The sequence below is a fragment of the Haliotis asinina genome, chromosome 10 (assembly GCF_037392515.1).
Source record: "Haliotis asinina isolate JCU_RB_2024 chromosome 10, JCU_Hal_asi_v2, whole genome shotgun sequence".
NCBI classification, from domain to species: domain Eukaryota; kingdom Metazoa; phylum Mollusca; class Gastropoda; order Lepetellida; family Haliotidae; genus Haliotis; species Haliotis asinina.
In genome coordinates, this window is record NC_090289.1 from 19,099,430 (window position 1) to 19,116,565 (window position 17,136).

Here is a 17,136-nt window from a genome sequence, read left to right on the forward strand (position 1 = left end):
CCTCAGGATGATGGGCTCAACTGGGATGGTATAGATGAACCCACCCCCATATCCCAGATCACTAAAGTAGAAAAACAGAATAATCTGGCTATAAATGTCTTTGGGCACGAAGGTAACACAACAATAGTACACAGGTTCAGCGAAGTGAAGGATCGCCAAGTTATCAATATATTCATGATCCAGCGAGGTGACAAGTATCACTACACATGGATAAAACACTTTAGCAGGCTGTTGTATGACCAATCGGCACACAGAGAAAAGACCCACTTCTGTGAACGATGCCTACATGGCTTCACACAAGCTGATTTATTAGAATCCCACCGGGAGGATTGCCAAGGTGTGGGGCAGACGGCCATACGAGTCGACATGCCTAAGGAAGGTGATAATATCCTAAAATTCGGTAACCACAAGAACCAAATGTCTGTGCCTTATATCATATACGCCGACTTCGAAGCCTTGGTGGTGGGGGATACCCCCAGTGGTGCCGCCGGTGAGGCCCCCTTCACCCACAAAACACAAGAGCATAAAGCCTGTGGGTTTGGATACATTGTCGTCCGTTGTGACGGGGAAACGAAAGCTCCGGTAGTGTATAGGGGCCCTGACGCGGCTGAAAGGTTTCTAAAGTGTTTGCAGGAGGAAGAAAAAATTATTAGGAATACATTGTATAGAATCGCTCCCATGCGTATGACCCGAGTCGACAGGCTAGCTCACGCTAGTAGCACTAACTGTCACGTGTGTGACTCACCACTTAACGGTGATTCAGTGAGAGATCACTGCCACATAACTGGTAAGTATAGAGGCGCCGCTCACAGCGCGTGCAACCTCAAGCTTAAAATCAACCCTAAGACAATAAACATCCCCGTTGTCTTTCACAACTTGAGAGGGTACGACTCACACTTGATCATGCAGGCCATCGCGAAAATCGATGGTAATATAACGTGCATCCCCAACAACATGGAGAGATACATCTCCTTCAGCTTAAACGGACTTAGGTTCATTGACTCGTTTCAGTTCCTCCTGTCGTCACTCGACAGTCTGGTCAAGGCCAACAATACCTTCCCTATCACCGATCGATACACAGACGCCGAGACTAGACCCCTGCTTATGAGGAAGGGTGTGTACCCCTATGAGTACATGGATAGTTGGGTCAAGTTCACCGAGACCAGACTACCCCCTATTGACTGCTTTTATAGCAAGCTGAATGAGGCATCCGTCTCACGAGATGATTACTCGCACGCGACTAACGTATGGAATAAACTGGGTTGTAAGAACCTGGGTGATTATCACAACCTGTACTTGAGGACAGATGTACTGCTGTTAGCCGACGTGTTTGAGACGTTTAGGCGGACGTGTTTCAAGCAGTATAAACTCGACCCCGCATGGTATTACACCAGCCCAGGTCTGTCGTGGGACGCCTTGCTTAAAAAGACCGGAGTTAATTTGGAATTGCTCACAGATTACGACATGCACCTATTCATTGAGAAAGGCTTGCGAGGTGGGATTTCCATGGCATCCAAACGATACGCGAAAGCAAATAATCAATACGTGAAAGGTTACGATCCTAACAAGCCAACCAATCACATTCTCTACCTCGACGCAAACAACCTGTACGGCTGGGCCATGAGCCAGTATCTACCTACAGGGGGATTCGAATGGGTACCCCACGTTGATGTTATGGGGGTTGCACCAGATTCGAACAAAGGGTATATCCTCGAGGTTGACTTAGAGTATACCAAGGAATTACACACATCGCACAACAGCTACCCCCTGGCCCCCGAACGTATGAGGGTTAACCCAGACTGGATGTCTGAGTACCAACATAACTTGTTAGGTGGGCGTGTGACAGACGTTGAAAAACTCGTGCCTAACTTAATGAATAAGACCAAGTACATCGTTCACTATCGCAACCTACAGCTGTACCTGTCGTTGGGTATGAGGCTGACCAAAATACACAGGGTGCTCATGTTCGACCAGAGCCCATGGATGGAGCCCTACATCAGAATGAACACAGACCTACGAAAAAAAGCCACCAGTGATTTTGAGAAAAATCTCTACAAGCTCATGAACAACTCGGTGTTTGGTAAGACTATGGAGAACCTGAGGAAACGCGTGACCGTGAAGCTGGTTCGGTCGAGTGAGGAAGACAAGCTCAGGAGATTGATAGCCAGTCCGGCATTCAACCGTAGTAAGATATTCACAGACAACCTGGTTGCCCTACACATGAAGAAAAGCCACATAAAATTCAACCGGCCTGTTTACGTGGGGATGAGCATCCTCGATTTATCCAAACACCTGATGTACGACTTTTACTACAACGAGCTCAAGAAACAGTACGGTGACAGGTGTGAAGTGCTGTACACTGACACGGATTCCCTGCTGATGGAGATTCGAACCGAGGACGTGTACGAGGACATGAAAAAACACCTCGATTTATACGACACCAGCGACTACCCTAAGACCCATACCATACACAGTACGGTAAATAAAAAGGTCCTAGGTAAGATGAAGGACGAGTGTGCTGGCACGCCCATAGCCGAGTACATAGGTTTGAGACCTAAGATGTACTCCATACTGAAAGCCGACAATAGTGAGATCCGGAAGGCTAAGGGGGTTAAGAAGTATGTGGTGAAACAACACATCAAACACGCCAGATTCAAGGAAGCCCTGTTCAAGACCCGTACCTTTAGGCATAAAATGAACACACTTAGAAGTGATGGACATAAGATATACGGACTGACTATAAACAAGACGTCCCTGTCGCCTATGGACACGAAACGTTGGATAGCTATTGATGGGATAAACACATACGCGTATGGACATGAAAAAATTTGAGGCTATTTACTACAGCCCGCGTGGGTACTGGAAAGGAGCTAGCGCAGTAGATAAGCTAGCTAAAATAGCGCGAGTACCCCCGGAGGAAGCCAAAGCGTGGCTTGAAAAACAAGCCCTGTGGCAGATCTATTTGCCGGCACCACACTACGTGCCTAGAAGGAGGTTCGGTATTAACATACCTAATAGCGTTCACCAGGCAGACCTACTGTTCCTACCCCACGACAAGAGGTACAAGTATGCCTTAACCGTAGTGGACGTAGCCAGTTGTTACAAGGAAGCCAAACCCTTGACCACGAAAGATTCGGCCCAGGTAGCCAGAGGATTCGAACGCATATACAAACGCTGACGTGGCCAACAGAGCTGCAAGTTGACCCCGGACGGGAGTTCATGGGTGCCGTGTCACAACTGCTAGCCAAACACGATACAAAGGTCAGGCGTGGCACGGCCGGAGCCCATCGCAGCCAAGCCATAGTTGAGAGATTTAATAGGACTTTGGCTGAGCGCTTGTTCGGTCATCAGTATGCTAGGGAGATGGTCACCCCTGGAAAACGATCGACTGAATGGGTCACGAGGTTACCCAAGGTGGTGTCGGCAATCAACCATGAAGTCACCCGTCTCACCGGTAAGAAACCGGCAGACGCTATCAAACTAAAATCAATAGTTGCAGAGTCGGCCGCTCCATTGCGTGGGAAGGAGAAACAGATACCAGATAGGGCCCTAGTGAGGTATCTATACCAGCTGGGGGAACACGAGGGTGATAGCCGTAAGCGGGCCACCGATCCTATATGGTCAGTCAAAACTTACAACATAGATAAAGTGGATATGAAAGCCGACGAACCTAACTTATACTACTTGAGGGATGGGCCGGGTAGGGGGTTTGTAAGAGAAGAATTATTGATCGTACCGTACGGCACAGTGTTACCTCCAACACACGTTAAGTAGTAGGGGTAATAGTAGCAAGAGCTAAGGGCCCAACCAAAGCCTTATTTAGTAAATAAGGCTTTGTAGAGACTTTTCTTGAAAGTGTTTTAAAACCCCCATTGTATATACTACTAGGAGATACTCCACAGCAATTTCTGCCTTCCATATACCTGTTGACGGTGCTTTGTTGGGGCAGCACCCTCTATTTCAGCGCTTTCTAGCAGGTGTGGACAGGATCTGTCTGGCTATCCGGCGGATTAGTACCACGTTGACTTGCCAATCATTCTTGATTGGTTGCCTGGTCCTCTATTTCTCAATCTGTCAGCTCTTTCCCTCCAGCTGTTGACACGGAAGACTGCTTTTCTTGTGGCGGTAACTTCTGGGTAGGCAACATACATGCTGTGTCTGCTAACCTGGGCTTGACTGTGTTCCACAAAGATAGAGTGAGCATCAGATTGCCAGATACTTACTGTCCTAAGAGAGGCCAATTGAGCTCCCCGCTTTCACACAGCCTTCATTGCCTGGTACCTCTCTTTTACGTCTCAGATGTCCGTAAGACCCTTAAGGCTTATATCAAAAGAGCAAAGGACATTTGGAAGAACAATCAATGCGGCAGGCCTGCCCATTGAGGAGATCTGCTCTGCAGCTATATGGAGCCGGCCGAGCACGAACATCTATCATTACCAGTTGGACAGACTATCCAGCAAGCGTGCTTGGTTTGGCCAGTCAGTTCTCACCAGTGGGCAGTTTTCGAACTCCCTAGCCGATTGAGCCTTTCCTTGCAATTGATAATAGAACATTGATGATGTAGCTGAAGCAATCAGACTGGTGGTGTTTTTTAACATATACTTTCCATCTCTTATCCCGGTGGTGGGCTCTATTATGGTGGTGGTATTTTTGGTCTAGACTGTTTCGAGACTACCCTAGCACCTTGGCCGGTGCCAGAGAGACTTTTCTCTGAATTTTATCAGTCGCCTGTCCAGGCTCCTGTTTTCTCCATGGAAAACAGGGTAAGGGAGGGGGTGCAAATTGGCATCCAATGTCAATATCTTAAGATATTATTGGGTTATTTAGGCCATCTTATGTCCTGGCCCTGGTCGGCACGCCCCTGTGAGGCGAATATGGTCACGTGACCAGGTAAGTGTGAGTCCTTGTTACTTACTGTCTGTAATGAAGGCTATCATCTTGTGTCACGTTTATAGGCAGACAGAATGCCTCTCCCTATGATCAGTCTTTAGGAGTCTGTCTTATGCTTATAAGTACCCCAAGAAGGATCTCTATGAAAAAGAATCGAACAAACCTGTAGAGGTTGCAGATTCTATGAATAGAGTCCTCCTTGGGGTACGGCCACCTGCCTCCCCACATTCTGTCTGTATTTGTTACAGAATGGAAGTATTTGGTTTGAGGCTATAGCTTTGAGGTTAACTGCTCTTGGCTGTCACCGGTTAGGAGAAGGATCAGCGTGTCATCTCTGAGCATCTGGTGCCTACAGTCAAGTTTCATGGTCATCGTGCACCTGGAGTGAGGAATTCACCAATTCGTTACTTAGAGCTCCTTTGCGGATGCTGTTGGTCATTGGTTGGGTGTTTGATGAAGCCGTCAAGAATGTTATGAACAGATCAAGAGAGATCATGATGACCATGATGAAGGTACCTACATAAAGAAGATGATGTCAACTGTACACAATGCAGTAACTTTTGTGGGATTTCAAGATAATTTCATGATGCTTCTTTGAACCTGGTTACTACAGTCAACCAGTACCAACGTTAAGGAAGTGTGGTATTACTTGAAACATCTGAAACAAGCTGATGACCGCATCATCTTTAGAAAAGATTGATAAGTTGGAGAAAACATTCACAACTGACAAGAGGCATCATGAAATTATGAAATCATGAGATTCTGATACCAACATCTTCATTACAGATAAAGCGTGTACCTGTTTTGTATTATCTCACCTATACGACTGTCTTCATAAATATTCAGCTGATTGGAGCATCTCTCCGGCAACAAGCATGGCTTACACAGAATGGTATCATGTTATCATACTGATGAAGTCGGAGTTAGCTTGGATGCATGTTCTGCATTCATGGGAATAAGGTTCTTCACAATATGGAATTGTTGAGGCAAGATTCAAGCCATGATAATGCAAGCACTACTCTCTGTGTTACCAATACAACAGTGGCAGTGTCTTCTCGGTCTTCTTATCTCAGATCAGCCTATGAACCAAAGGAGAAGACTACGCCCATTAAAACGGTTCCTGAATACTCACCTGGACAGTCCATATTGGATAGTCCCACCTCCATATTGGATAGTCCCACCAGACACATTGAGACCATACCTGTTACTGTGGACTCACAATTCGAACGTTTGAGCAGGAACCAATTTGACAGAACTTGACTGCAACTCTCATCTGTATGTAGATGAGACACTGTAAGGAAGGGGATCCCACCTTGATAATGGTGATGCAGCAGGGAAATGGACAGGCCAGGAACACCTTTCTTCACATCAATCACATGGAGATGAAAGCTGTAATCAGGGTGGTATGACATTGGTCACTGAGAAAAAAACTACTGATGGTTCATACTGACAGCTCTACAGTAGTGTTGTTCATATACAAACAAGGATCAACAATATCACAGACTTGCTACACCTAACCTTTAAAGTTTAAACTCTTGGACATCGTCAATGATTTGAACATGTACTTAAAGGCTTGCCACATTCCAGGAGCAAAGAATGAAAGAATGTCATGGCAGAAGCTTTATCACAGCCCGTACAACCATCCCAACGGAATGGATGTTACACTCAGAAGCATTTCAGCTAGTCAGTCTAACATTCGGATCATCACATTTGGACCTATCTGTGACAATGCTCAACAAACAGATACAAACATTCGTATCTCCAGTACTTGAAACATTTACATGGGCAGCAGATGGTCCAATCATTTCGTGGGAAGGACTGAATGCTTAGGTTTTTCTACCTCCACATTACTACCGAAAGGAATCAGAAAATCAAATTAACGAGGATCAACTGACTTTGGTAGCATCGTATTTTATCGCCAAAATCAACTGCCTGGTCAGCTGGATAGACAATTCCATATCCCTGCATTAATCTACAGTCCTTGAGCCTGTCAGAGTTTCAGCATAGACTACTCAAAAACAGAAACACATGGGTAGTATTTTTCCATGTAACTTTCTGAATTTGAATCATTGGTTTCTATGTAATCAGTTTATCTTTGGTGAACAGTTTCGGCAAACATTTCTGAGTTTGAATCCATTGTCATAGAGGATAACTCACATTTGACATTTGTGGGTTCACCACATCATCCTCCACAACATCGGTAGTGCCAGGACTCAGAACAGTTTCTGATCAGACTGTGAGGAACCCCTTACGTGAGGCTGGTATTTGATCCAGAAGACCTTTGCGAGGACCTATCCTTAAATGTCAACATCGGCAACAACGCCGTCAGTGGTGTTGCCAACATCTCCCATGGCCATTGGAAAGGTGGAGAACTGTTATCTTCAGTGATGAGTCACGTTACATGCTGCGACGTCCCGACGGAAGAGCATCTATATACTGATGTTGTAACGACCTCTATGCTGCAAATTGTGTACAGGAAGTGGACAGATTGAGTGGTGCAAGTCACATGGTTTGGACTTGGATCTCATACAGTGGCAGGACAGATCTCATTCAGGTCCAGGGCAATTTAACAATTGGATGTTACCGTGATGAAATCATCAACCTCATGTCCTTCCTTTCATGCACTGCCAGCAAGAATAACCAGGGATTTCCTGTCCCAGAACAATGTTCAGGTTTTTGATTGGCCCTCATGATCACCATATCTGAACCGTTTTGAACATTTGTGAGACGAATTGTGCAACAGTGTGACCCTCAGCCACAGACGTTATCTGTTATCTGTTTGTGGCCTTGAGGGAAGAGTACCAACTCACTCCCAGGCACTTCATCCGGAATCTGGTTTAGTCTATAGGACGCCGATGCCAAACAACCATTGGTGACCACACGAGATACTGACTGTCCTGTGACCTTGGAACACTAGTCATTTGTGACGCACAGTTTCTTGCAGCATTGGACTGTTAATGTTCGTTCAGGTTTACTCCATGACTGTCCTGCAGTACTGAACCTTAAGTGTAGACATTGCTAACAATTTTCAGCAATGCTTTTCTGTAGTATATATCTCCAACAAGTTAACACAAGGAGATGGAATATGAAGCGCCTGTCCATCCCTATTTCTACTGTGACACCTCTGGAAATCTCATGGAATACTATCTCAGTATGGATGAGAGCTGAACTTCAAAGACTCTGTGAGTCTCAAATCTACATGAAGTTAGCATCTACACTTGCTCCACATGGAAATTGCTCGCTCACAACTATATTGGAGGGCTGCTTCTGGACATTGCATAAGGTGCTGACCAACCACTACCTCAGAGACATAGCCACAAAGGATGTCTCAGGCATTCGCCAGTTTTGGTCACTTGTAGCATATCAACTAATGGTTCCACAAAGATGCTGAGTCACTTTCACCCTTTTATCATGAGTGATGATGACCCTGTACTAGTAAAGGAGGTACCTGTACATGTGACCCTATGATGAGGACATGTAGAAAGAGTCACTATAAATGGAGAAAGAAACTACTATATCTGAAATCGCACTCTTTATCACGTGACTTGCAGAGACCAATGCCCTGAGGAGTAAATAGTTCAGAGTTTATGCATGCATCTATGACAGGCTAGCATGAGTGCTTTAAAATGACCCTGTACAGAAGATACTCGTACATGAACAAGGGTCACTACTTGTCTTGATGGGGAAGTCTTGACGTAATGTTGCATAAGACACATGCTGGTAGATCTATATATCCACACACATATGTCAGTGGTCAATTCACAAGAAGAGAAGTCTAACATGTTGTAGACTCCCTGAGTAACGGATGGATATTTGAGGAACAGGACAGATATAGTGCCTTTATAGTTTTCATGGGGGACATCAGTGGATGTAGTGGCCTAGTGCAAAGTTTGAATGCCTTCTCCTTTATACATGTCAGTGATGGCCTAGGCATAAGGAGTTTTCTTGCATTCACTTCTTGCAGTACAAAATATCTGCTAACTAAAGACTGCAAACTTCCATTGAAATGTTAATGGGCCAGACAAATGTCTGTTCACAATAGCCAAATAATAATAGTCCATTTGTAGAGGGACTATTGTCCACCCCTGAGATGCTCAGTGGCACTATTACAAGGTTAAAACGTTTTAAACAGTTCTACAGTAGTATGACAATTTTTGTAGATACAGTCACAAAGAGGTGACATTTTACTCGGGACTTGAAAGTGTCCTAGGAAGAAACAATTTTTTATTTTTAACTGATTTGAATTTATAAAACTTTGGGCTGCAGAAACAGAAGGCATGGTCTGAGTCCATTTGAATTAGTAGGATAGCAGTTGAAGATCAGATACATCACTGAGTGGTGTAGAGAGGTATGTTGCGTAGGATATAAGGGAAAGTTTTCATTGTATGGGTTGAAAACTACCATTGCCTGATGCCTGGATCAAGTAGAATTCTCCATTTGGTCATTTAAATATCCACATTCAGCTTTACTGTGGTATTGTAGTGACATTCAACTGAAATGTTTTGAAATATGTATTTTGATGATGAAATAAAGATTATTTACACAAGAATTGAAACTGTTAATTGTGGTCAAGTGAAATTGATATATGGTCAAGTGGGCTTTGAAAGTTTACTTGACCTGTGTGCAGAGGAGTTTTTGAAAAATGTTCAACACCTTTTGTAGAAACTGTCATGGGTGATTCTTGCAGAGATGGAGATCCAGTGTAAGGACTGAAGAACAGGATAGATGTGATCATATTGGGAAGAATACAACATACATCTGGCAATTGAATTTTGAATTCTGTGAAGGATTTGAATGGATTTGGTAGTGAGGCTATCATGCAGAGAGTTGGAATCTGTACATGTTTGATATATCTGTCAATATTTGTTAAAGGATTTCGAATGGTTCTCAAGTTATGTTCTGGAAAGGAAATCCACCCTTATTGAGACTTAGTCCAAATTGTTTACATGGAAATCAAGAAAAATAAAAATAAAAAAAAATTATTAATAACAAAAGGCACCAGTGTAGGTTCTCTTAGATATATCTACCAATATCTGTGAAAAATGCTGAATGTTTTTTGAGATATGCTCTGGAAACGAAATGATTATGGATGGACAGACAGGTGGATGAATGGAGAGGGAGATGAGGCATTATATGCCAGGGGGGTGGTGAAAAAAAGTACTCTCAGATCACCAATTTAATCAATATTGTGTCATTGGTGTTGTACTAGAATTAATATTTTGAAATAATTTCTCCCCTTGCTACGACGCTGTTTGAAGGAACAATCCTCCCTGGCAATGTAATCATAATGCCTAACATTGAATCCTAGAATGTATCATGTTTATGTGCAAGGAAAACAACTGACTCAGTTTTATTCCATGAATGTTAATGGTCAACATTTTTTTCATTTGCTGTAAAAGAAAATCCGTGATTTCACTGTGGCTGTTGTTGGTGTTGGTGGAGTTGGGAGTGTGACAGCCGAGATGTTGACCAGGTGCGGCATAGGAAAGGTAAAGTGCTGCTTATTTACAATGGAGATTTACCATTCATTTTGCTCATGGGATGATTCTTCATGTGTCACCAAACAAAGAGAAGTTTCCACATGTGAATTTCAGCATGCTTTATTGTGTAATCAAACAGTAGAAGCAGTTCAAAAAGATTGAATGAGATAGTGAGTGAGTTAAAACTGGTGTGAACATCAGCAGTAATCCCTGGTATTATATCATTACTTGAATAGTTGTGACCTATTATAAGAAAAAAGACACACTTCTTTTCAATCATCTTCTACTGTTTTTCTCTGATCAGATGGAGCTCAGGAACGTGTGATCCCTCTGTGGTTATCCCTTATCTTATGCTTGTTTCTGACCAGGCAGAGCTAGCTGATATTTCACGTCTGTAAACACCATATTGATGTTCCTCATCTTCTACTATTTGTCTGTGACCGGATAGAGTTTTCAAACACTCACCTGTGGAGACCTCATTTGTTGTTACTCAATAACCAGCTCTAGGTAAGAGTTCTGCCCGAAACCCCCACTCAAAATGCTATGCATCTAGTTGCTTTAAAAGGTGAAAGAAAATTAAAATGATAAGTATTTTTGCACAAGAAGAAAACAATGGAACTGCAAAAAAAAACTTTGAGACGGAAATGGGTATGGAACCTGTGTTTGTTAGCCAGCAGTTGTTAAATGGAACAATGAAGCTTCTCAACAGCACACGTTAAGGTAAATGTAATGTAAATGTCGCTGTGAAGAGCTACATGAAAAAGTCATGATACTAATAGGACGACTGATTGTACTCACTATTATAGAGGGTACTGTGCTCTGATGGCATCCAGGAGACATTCATGATACATGATTGCCAGATATAATGTGAGAGGTGATGGCCGAAGTTAGCTCGACTGGAATGGGTAGATGGCAGCTGCCGTTTCACACACCACCAATGGTTTTCTAATTTGTGGAGGCCCTGCTCTCTGGATCTGGAACAAATGATTATGTTTTTTGTGTACGCAACCTAAATAATTTTCTAATTCATCGTATCATATATAATATATATATATAATATAATATAATATATATAATGTGATGCAAAGAAATAATTACCAATGAAATGTTTTGAGTGGTTTACTGTCTCGTGGACGTAACCCAGTTCTCCTATGCCTCGGTATGCCGCCCACTCGTCAGAGATAATGATACTGTATTTCCTGATGTGGGCCTCAATTAAGGGTAACAAAGTTTGTGCATCCCGACGCTCTACCAGGACCGAAAAGAACTCTCTGGTATCCCCGTAAGTTCCTCCAAGAACCCAGGTTCCCTCTACCAATCATTCCCGATTATATTTTCGGCGTCCAAACTTTGTCTTGTCAATTTCCACAGTACAGTCCACACCTCCAATCTGTGACACATTGGATTCCTCTATAGCATTAATGCACACCTCTCGGCAATAATTGTAATAATCAGCTATTGTCTCTCAACTAGTTCCTTTTCCTTCACATGGAATGCTGGTTTCCTAAGCACACAGTGTGTAAGGAAATTTCTTGGCAAAGCAATATAATATGAGTAAAGTTTTACGAACACTCAAATTACTTGCTTCGAACCAAGTCCCTTTTCTTAAAGGGACACAATTCCGTCCACTCTACTTCCACTTATTTTTATCACACTGACATCTGCATGGGATTTAGCACATATTTTGGGGCGTTTGCTAATTGTGCACGAACAGTTACGATATTTGCCCTTCGTAGGAAGTAACGCCTTAGTCTGGCAATATTTAATCGCTGACTGCCTAGAGGATAACTCTTGGCACAACGGAAAAAAATTTCTCCTTTAGTTACAGTGTCTGTAGTAGCGGGCAATCGGGAGGTGCTTGGAATGGAACTTAATACTTCCAGGTCATCTACATGCATGGGATCGAGGAATAAATCCTCACTGTTGGAGGATGTAAAAGTCTCTCGACGTTTGGATTGAGCAGACGATATTGGAGAGTCACCGTCTGTGTCGAACAAGTCCCTTAATCCGTCATTTTTTCTCTTCTTAGACATACTCCTTTAGATCCAGAATGTGATGACATTGCAAAAATCAATTTATATACAACATGGAAAAAGAATTACTTCACGTGCAAAATGAAACTTACATGTCATGCAGATGATGGATCAGACAATGTTCACGCTTAAATCGGGATAGATACTGTGTCATGGATGAGTGATTACAGTTTGTTACATGTCCAACATACTATCATCAAGACTGCAGGTCCAGTAAATAACACAAAAAAAACCATGAAGAATTCTTCATTTTAATGCGGTAGTCACTTCATCTCATCAACAGTGTACACTTATATAACAAATTGGGATTAACACTGTAATTGAGTAATCTCATTTATAAATTACACAACCGTAAGGATAACACAAGGAAAATGACATCAATCGTCATCGACCTCTGTGACACAGAGGTAAGGGCAGTGGACTGTCGTGCCAGCGGCCCAAGTTCGAATCCAGCCTTCGACACTTGTGTTCATTTGCATCTTAAAATGTTTCATTTGCACCTTATAATTAGTTGTTGGTTAATATGATCTTATTCTCTAAATACCCCCAAAATAAATAAGCGCCCCCTTTTCATAAAATAATATCTAGTTATACACATTGGGGAAAAAAACCCCGCTGTTTTGAGCGGGGGTTACAGGTGGAACTCTTTCTTAGCTCTAGTCAGATTATGGCTGATGTATTAGTGATGTTGGTGTTGGTTTTACTGATTCATGCTTGTTGTTGATGTTGTTGTTCCTCAGCTTCTGCTGTTCGACTATGACAAAGTGGAGCTAGCTAACATGAACAGACTTTTCTATCAGCCCAGCCAGGCTGGCATGAGTAAAGTGGAAGCAGCAGAACGCACACTAAGGTATGTCACATCGAAGTATACCATGAATAAGAAGTTAAGCGCCAACCAGTATATTTTGCAAGAATATAGGTTGGCACATAGGAAATCTTTCAGAAAAAATGAGCTATCATAATTTGGTGTAGTACTTTTATTTTAATAACAAAACCATAATGTAAATGTTACAGTGCCATCATATCTGTAATAATATTTCCTTTAATTGTAAATACAAATGATTATGACATTCCTAAAACAGTTACCAGACAAACCTTCTCTGAATATGGGTTGGTCTTCCCAATTAGTTCAGCCTAACATTTTCACAGCTTCACATATTAGTTTTGAAACAGGTTGGCACTTAACTTTTTATTCTTGGTATATTTCTTCTTGACACTCTATTATAGTCAGATGGGTGCATGACATCTCCAGGTGTCTAATATACAGTATTGAGCAAAAAAAACTGAGACATGTTTGGTTCCATGTTTTGATTTAATAATGTGCATAGAATTTCAAAAATTGGCACACATGTAGACAATTCATTGTTAAGTCGTTCACAATAGTCAATAGTCAGTCAGTCCACCATTTTGCTCCAAATACTGTTCAGTTTGCCGTATCATGGAATTTACAAGATTGACTACGAGTTCCTGAGATAGTTCATACCATGTTTCATGAATCACTTGTTCACAGTCTGCAAATTGCAATGTCTTTTGGTTCCAACTTTTCCACTTAATCCTTGACGATTTGCGAGACATTTTCAATGGGATTCAGATCTGTTGAAGCGGCAGGAAATTCCACTACCTGAATTCAGTTCTGATGAAGCCAAGCTTTGATGTGAGGGGACATGTGTAAGCAGGCATTATCTTGTTGCATTACATAGGGAATTCCACTCTGTTCGATATTTGAATCTAGCAGTCCCTTTTGCAAAAGCTCACAGTACTTCCTTGAATTGATGCGACTTGTACCGTGTATACCCGCGTATAATGCAACCCCTCTTCCACACCCCTTCAAAATCGAGGATAAATCATATACCCTGTGTATAATGCGACCACGGATGAAGCACATCACCCGTGCCAATAAAAAAGTGTTTTATCATACGTTGTTGTTTTTACACGAAGCTTTGTGGAGCGTATTACTCCAAAACAACCTAGAATGAAGCACATTACCAGCACACATCCAATAAATATGTTTTTGTCTTGCTCTGGTTTTTTTTTTCTACGAAGCATTGTTGAGTGTATAACTCCACGTGTGCTGTAGGGACCATCTCCAGCAAACGAAATGTATTTTTGTTACTGATTATATGTTTTGTCTATTTTGCCATGTAAGTCAGTATAGACATGTATCCATATACTTTTCTGAAGGAACAAAGTGATTGCAGTGATAATTTAAGTTAAATATATAAAAATGTGAGATGATCCCGCTTGTGAAACACAGAAGTGTTTGCTAACTGTGTGCGGAGTTTATATTTCTATCGAGAGAGTGAACCAGCAAAACCTACACAATATGTCGAGTTTCTGAACCCCAGTTATTAGTATTCGGTACAATCAGTAACCTATTCTAGTGGTAATGTATAAGGAGTGAATTGCCGTACCTTTGCGTCCATGGTAAGCAGGATTTCATGGGAAAATGGCTACCATTATCAAGCAAGGTGAAAATGACGATCACCTATATGACCTTGACTCGTCTGTAAAGAACAAATTTCATTTGAAATGGCTGGAAAGATCGGTCCCCTTGGCCTAGCTTGATTTTCCCGGGTTTTTTTAGAATTTGTCATTCTCATGTCTGTTTACCGTGTCAGCAGGCTTGTAAATCTGGATCGATGGTCATTTCTACTTTATCTACAGAGAATATATGTAAAAAAGAAGGAAACGAGGTACAAATGGTCTTTATTTTGGATATTAACAGTTATTTCGGACTAAATGCAAAAGTTTTCTTGTGATGTGCTGGGATGGCTATCAAACACCAGTTGACATCGTCAGTAGAAACTGAAAGTGAAACAGCTGGAAAAAACGTAAGATCTTATACCCCGTGTAATTCCACTTCCTTACCCCCTCATTCTAACTCACATTATGCACGGGTATATTCGGTAATTTCCATAAGCTGCGATCCCACCCAACACCATTATGTAAGGTGAGAACTTTCGGCATTTTTTTCCCGCATTTTCCATTTCAACACTACCTTTTTTTTGAAATTTGGAAAACTTGGAACTTCGATTCATCTGTAAAATCCAATTTGAAAAGTTTGTGTCCCTATCTTTCTCACCCCACTCTGTCAGCACACCATCATACAGTCCATTTGGATACTCTAGAACTCCCTAAAGCTAGCCCATGCTCGCCTACTTGTTGCCTGTCATTTCCACTGCGTTTAAGAGGATGTCCCAATCTCAGTTTGTGCTGAAAATGCTGGCAGCTTGAAATCTGGCAAGAGTTTGGTAAATGGTACTTCTAGGAAGCCCCAATATTTTCCCTAACTTCGGAAACTGATTTGCACCCTGCATCATATATAGTGAGAAGTTGATATATTGCATCAAATTTTGACATGACGTCGGTAACTATGATCGTCTGCTACAGTGTCATCACGTGACCTGACCCAGTGACATGGGAGATAGTACCGAAAACGTCATACTGTTATCAGTGGAACAAAATATTACCCAAACAAGTTCAAATTCACTGTGCAGCAACCAAAAATCAACTTTTTGTAAGTGTCTCATTTTTTTGGCTCAGACACATAAATACCCATTCTCAGATGGGTGCATAAAAACTCTAGGTGTCTAATATACGTATTTATCCTTATCCTGACACATGCTTATTATGCTTATCTCCTCCATTGTATGTGAAGATAGTGGAACTCTTTGAAGTTCCCTTCTTTTGAAGCAGACATACAATCACTCTCACCCACAGGAAGCCTCCCTGTTTTCCTACCAAATGGTTCACATGACTAGCCATGCTTGTCACTCTCTCCTTCATCGCCCATCGAGGATAGTTGGAGGCACATTGGGTCCCGATATGGGGGCTATTTTATCTTTTTATTTTGTTCCTTATATCCAAATTTTGTTGTATTTGGCTTTGGTTTGTATTGACTATCATAATGATGTGAAATTTGCAGAAATTTTGGTCATTTTGTGATTTTGTCCTTAATAGATGTAAAATCGTGCTCCTGGTGCAAGCTATGGCTGTCAGTGGTTCATCCACTCACATTATGTCCTTCATGTACTATTGTTTTTTCTTCAGCTGTTTGCTGTGAACCTTGTAAGAATTTATCTGATACAGAATTTAGTTTGTATTTATATACTATTCATAGATTCTCTCAAGTCATGTCTGAGTTAATTCGGTTGATACTGCGTCAAGTAAGCATGTGTTAACTACTGCTGATATTCATGTTTATAGTGAATTGCCAGACATAACCCAGAGGCATGGTTGGGATAGCGTGGAGACTGCGTCCCAGACCCAGAAGAGGTCATCGTCAGCATTGATGTCGTCTCAGCGTAAGTCGTTGAAGTCTTCATGCAACAGTTCAGCACTCACGTGATGAATCCTATGGATTGGTGATTTGAAGAGAAAGGAATCTCCAGACATCATCTGCAAGTGTAGCCCTGCTTGACGGTTCAGCATCTGGTACAGTTCTATTGGAAGAAGAAGATGCATTTGGGTTGCCTGGTCTGCACTTAAGGTATTCAACGGCAGAATTGACGATGTTGCTAAATCAGTCACCACTCAGTCACAAAGAAGTGCTGATGATCAAGTCCTTCTGGCCACATCATCAAACAGACTTCTCAGCGTTATTCCAATAAATCAGAGTTCTCTGGGGTACAGTGAGTGAGAGACAAGAAGTACATTGCTTTTCTTCACTCATCTGGAGGAAAGGATGACCTTCCAGGGGTGCTGAAGGAGGGAAGCGCTGAAGATCGGGATCA

General features: G+C 42.1%; 1 protein-coding gene across 1 annotated transcript in view; it reads left to right on the plus strand.

Annotated features, from left to right (window-relative positions):
• The window catches only part of LOC137299184 (ubiquitin-like modifier-activating enzyme 5), a 126,868-nt gene that overhangs the window by 26,596 nt on the left and 83,136 nt on the right, over window positions 1–17,136 (plus strand). Inside the window, exons 3-4 of the mRNA XM_067831758.1 lie at window positions 10,290–10,379; window positions 13,144–13,253. Coding sequence (XP_067687859.1) covers window positions 10,290–10,379; window positions 13,144–13,253 — 200 coding nt within the window. The remainder of the gene's footprint in view (window positions 1–10,289; window positions 10,380–13,143; window positions 13,254–17,136) is intronic.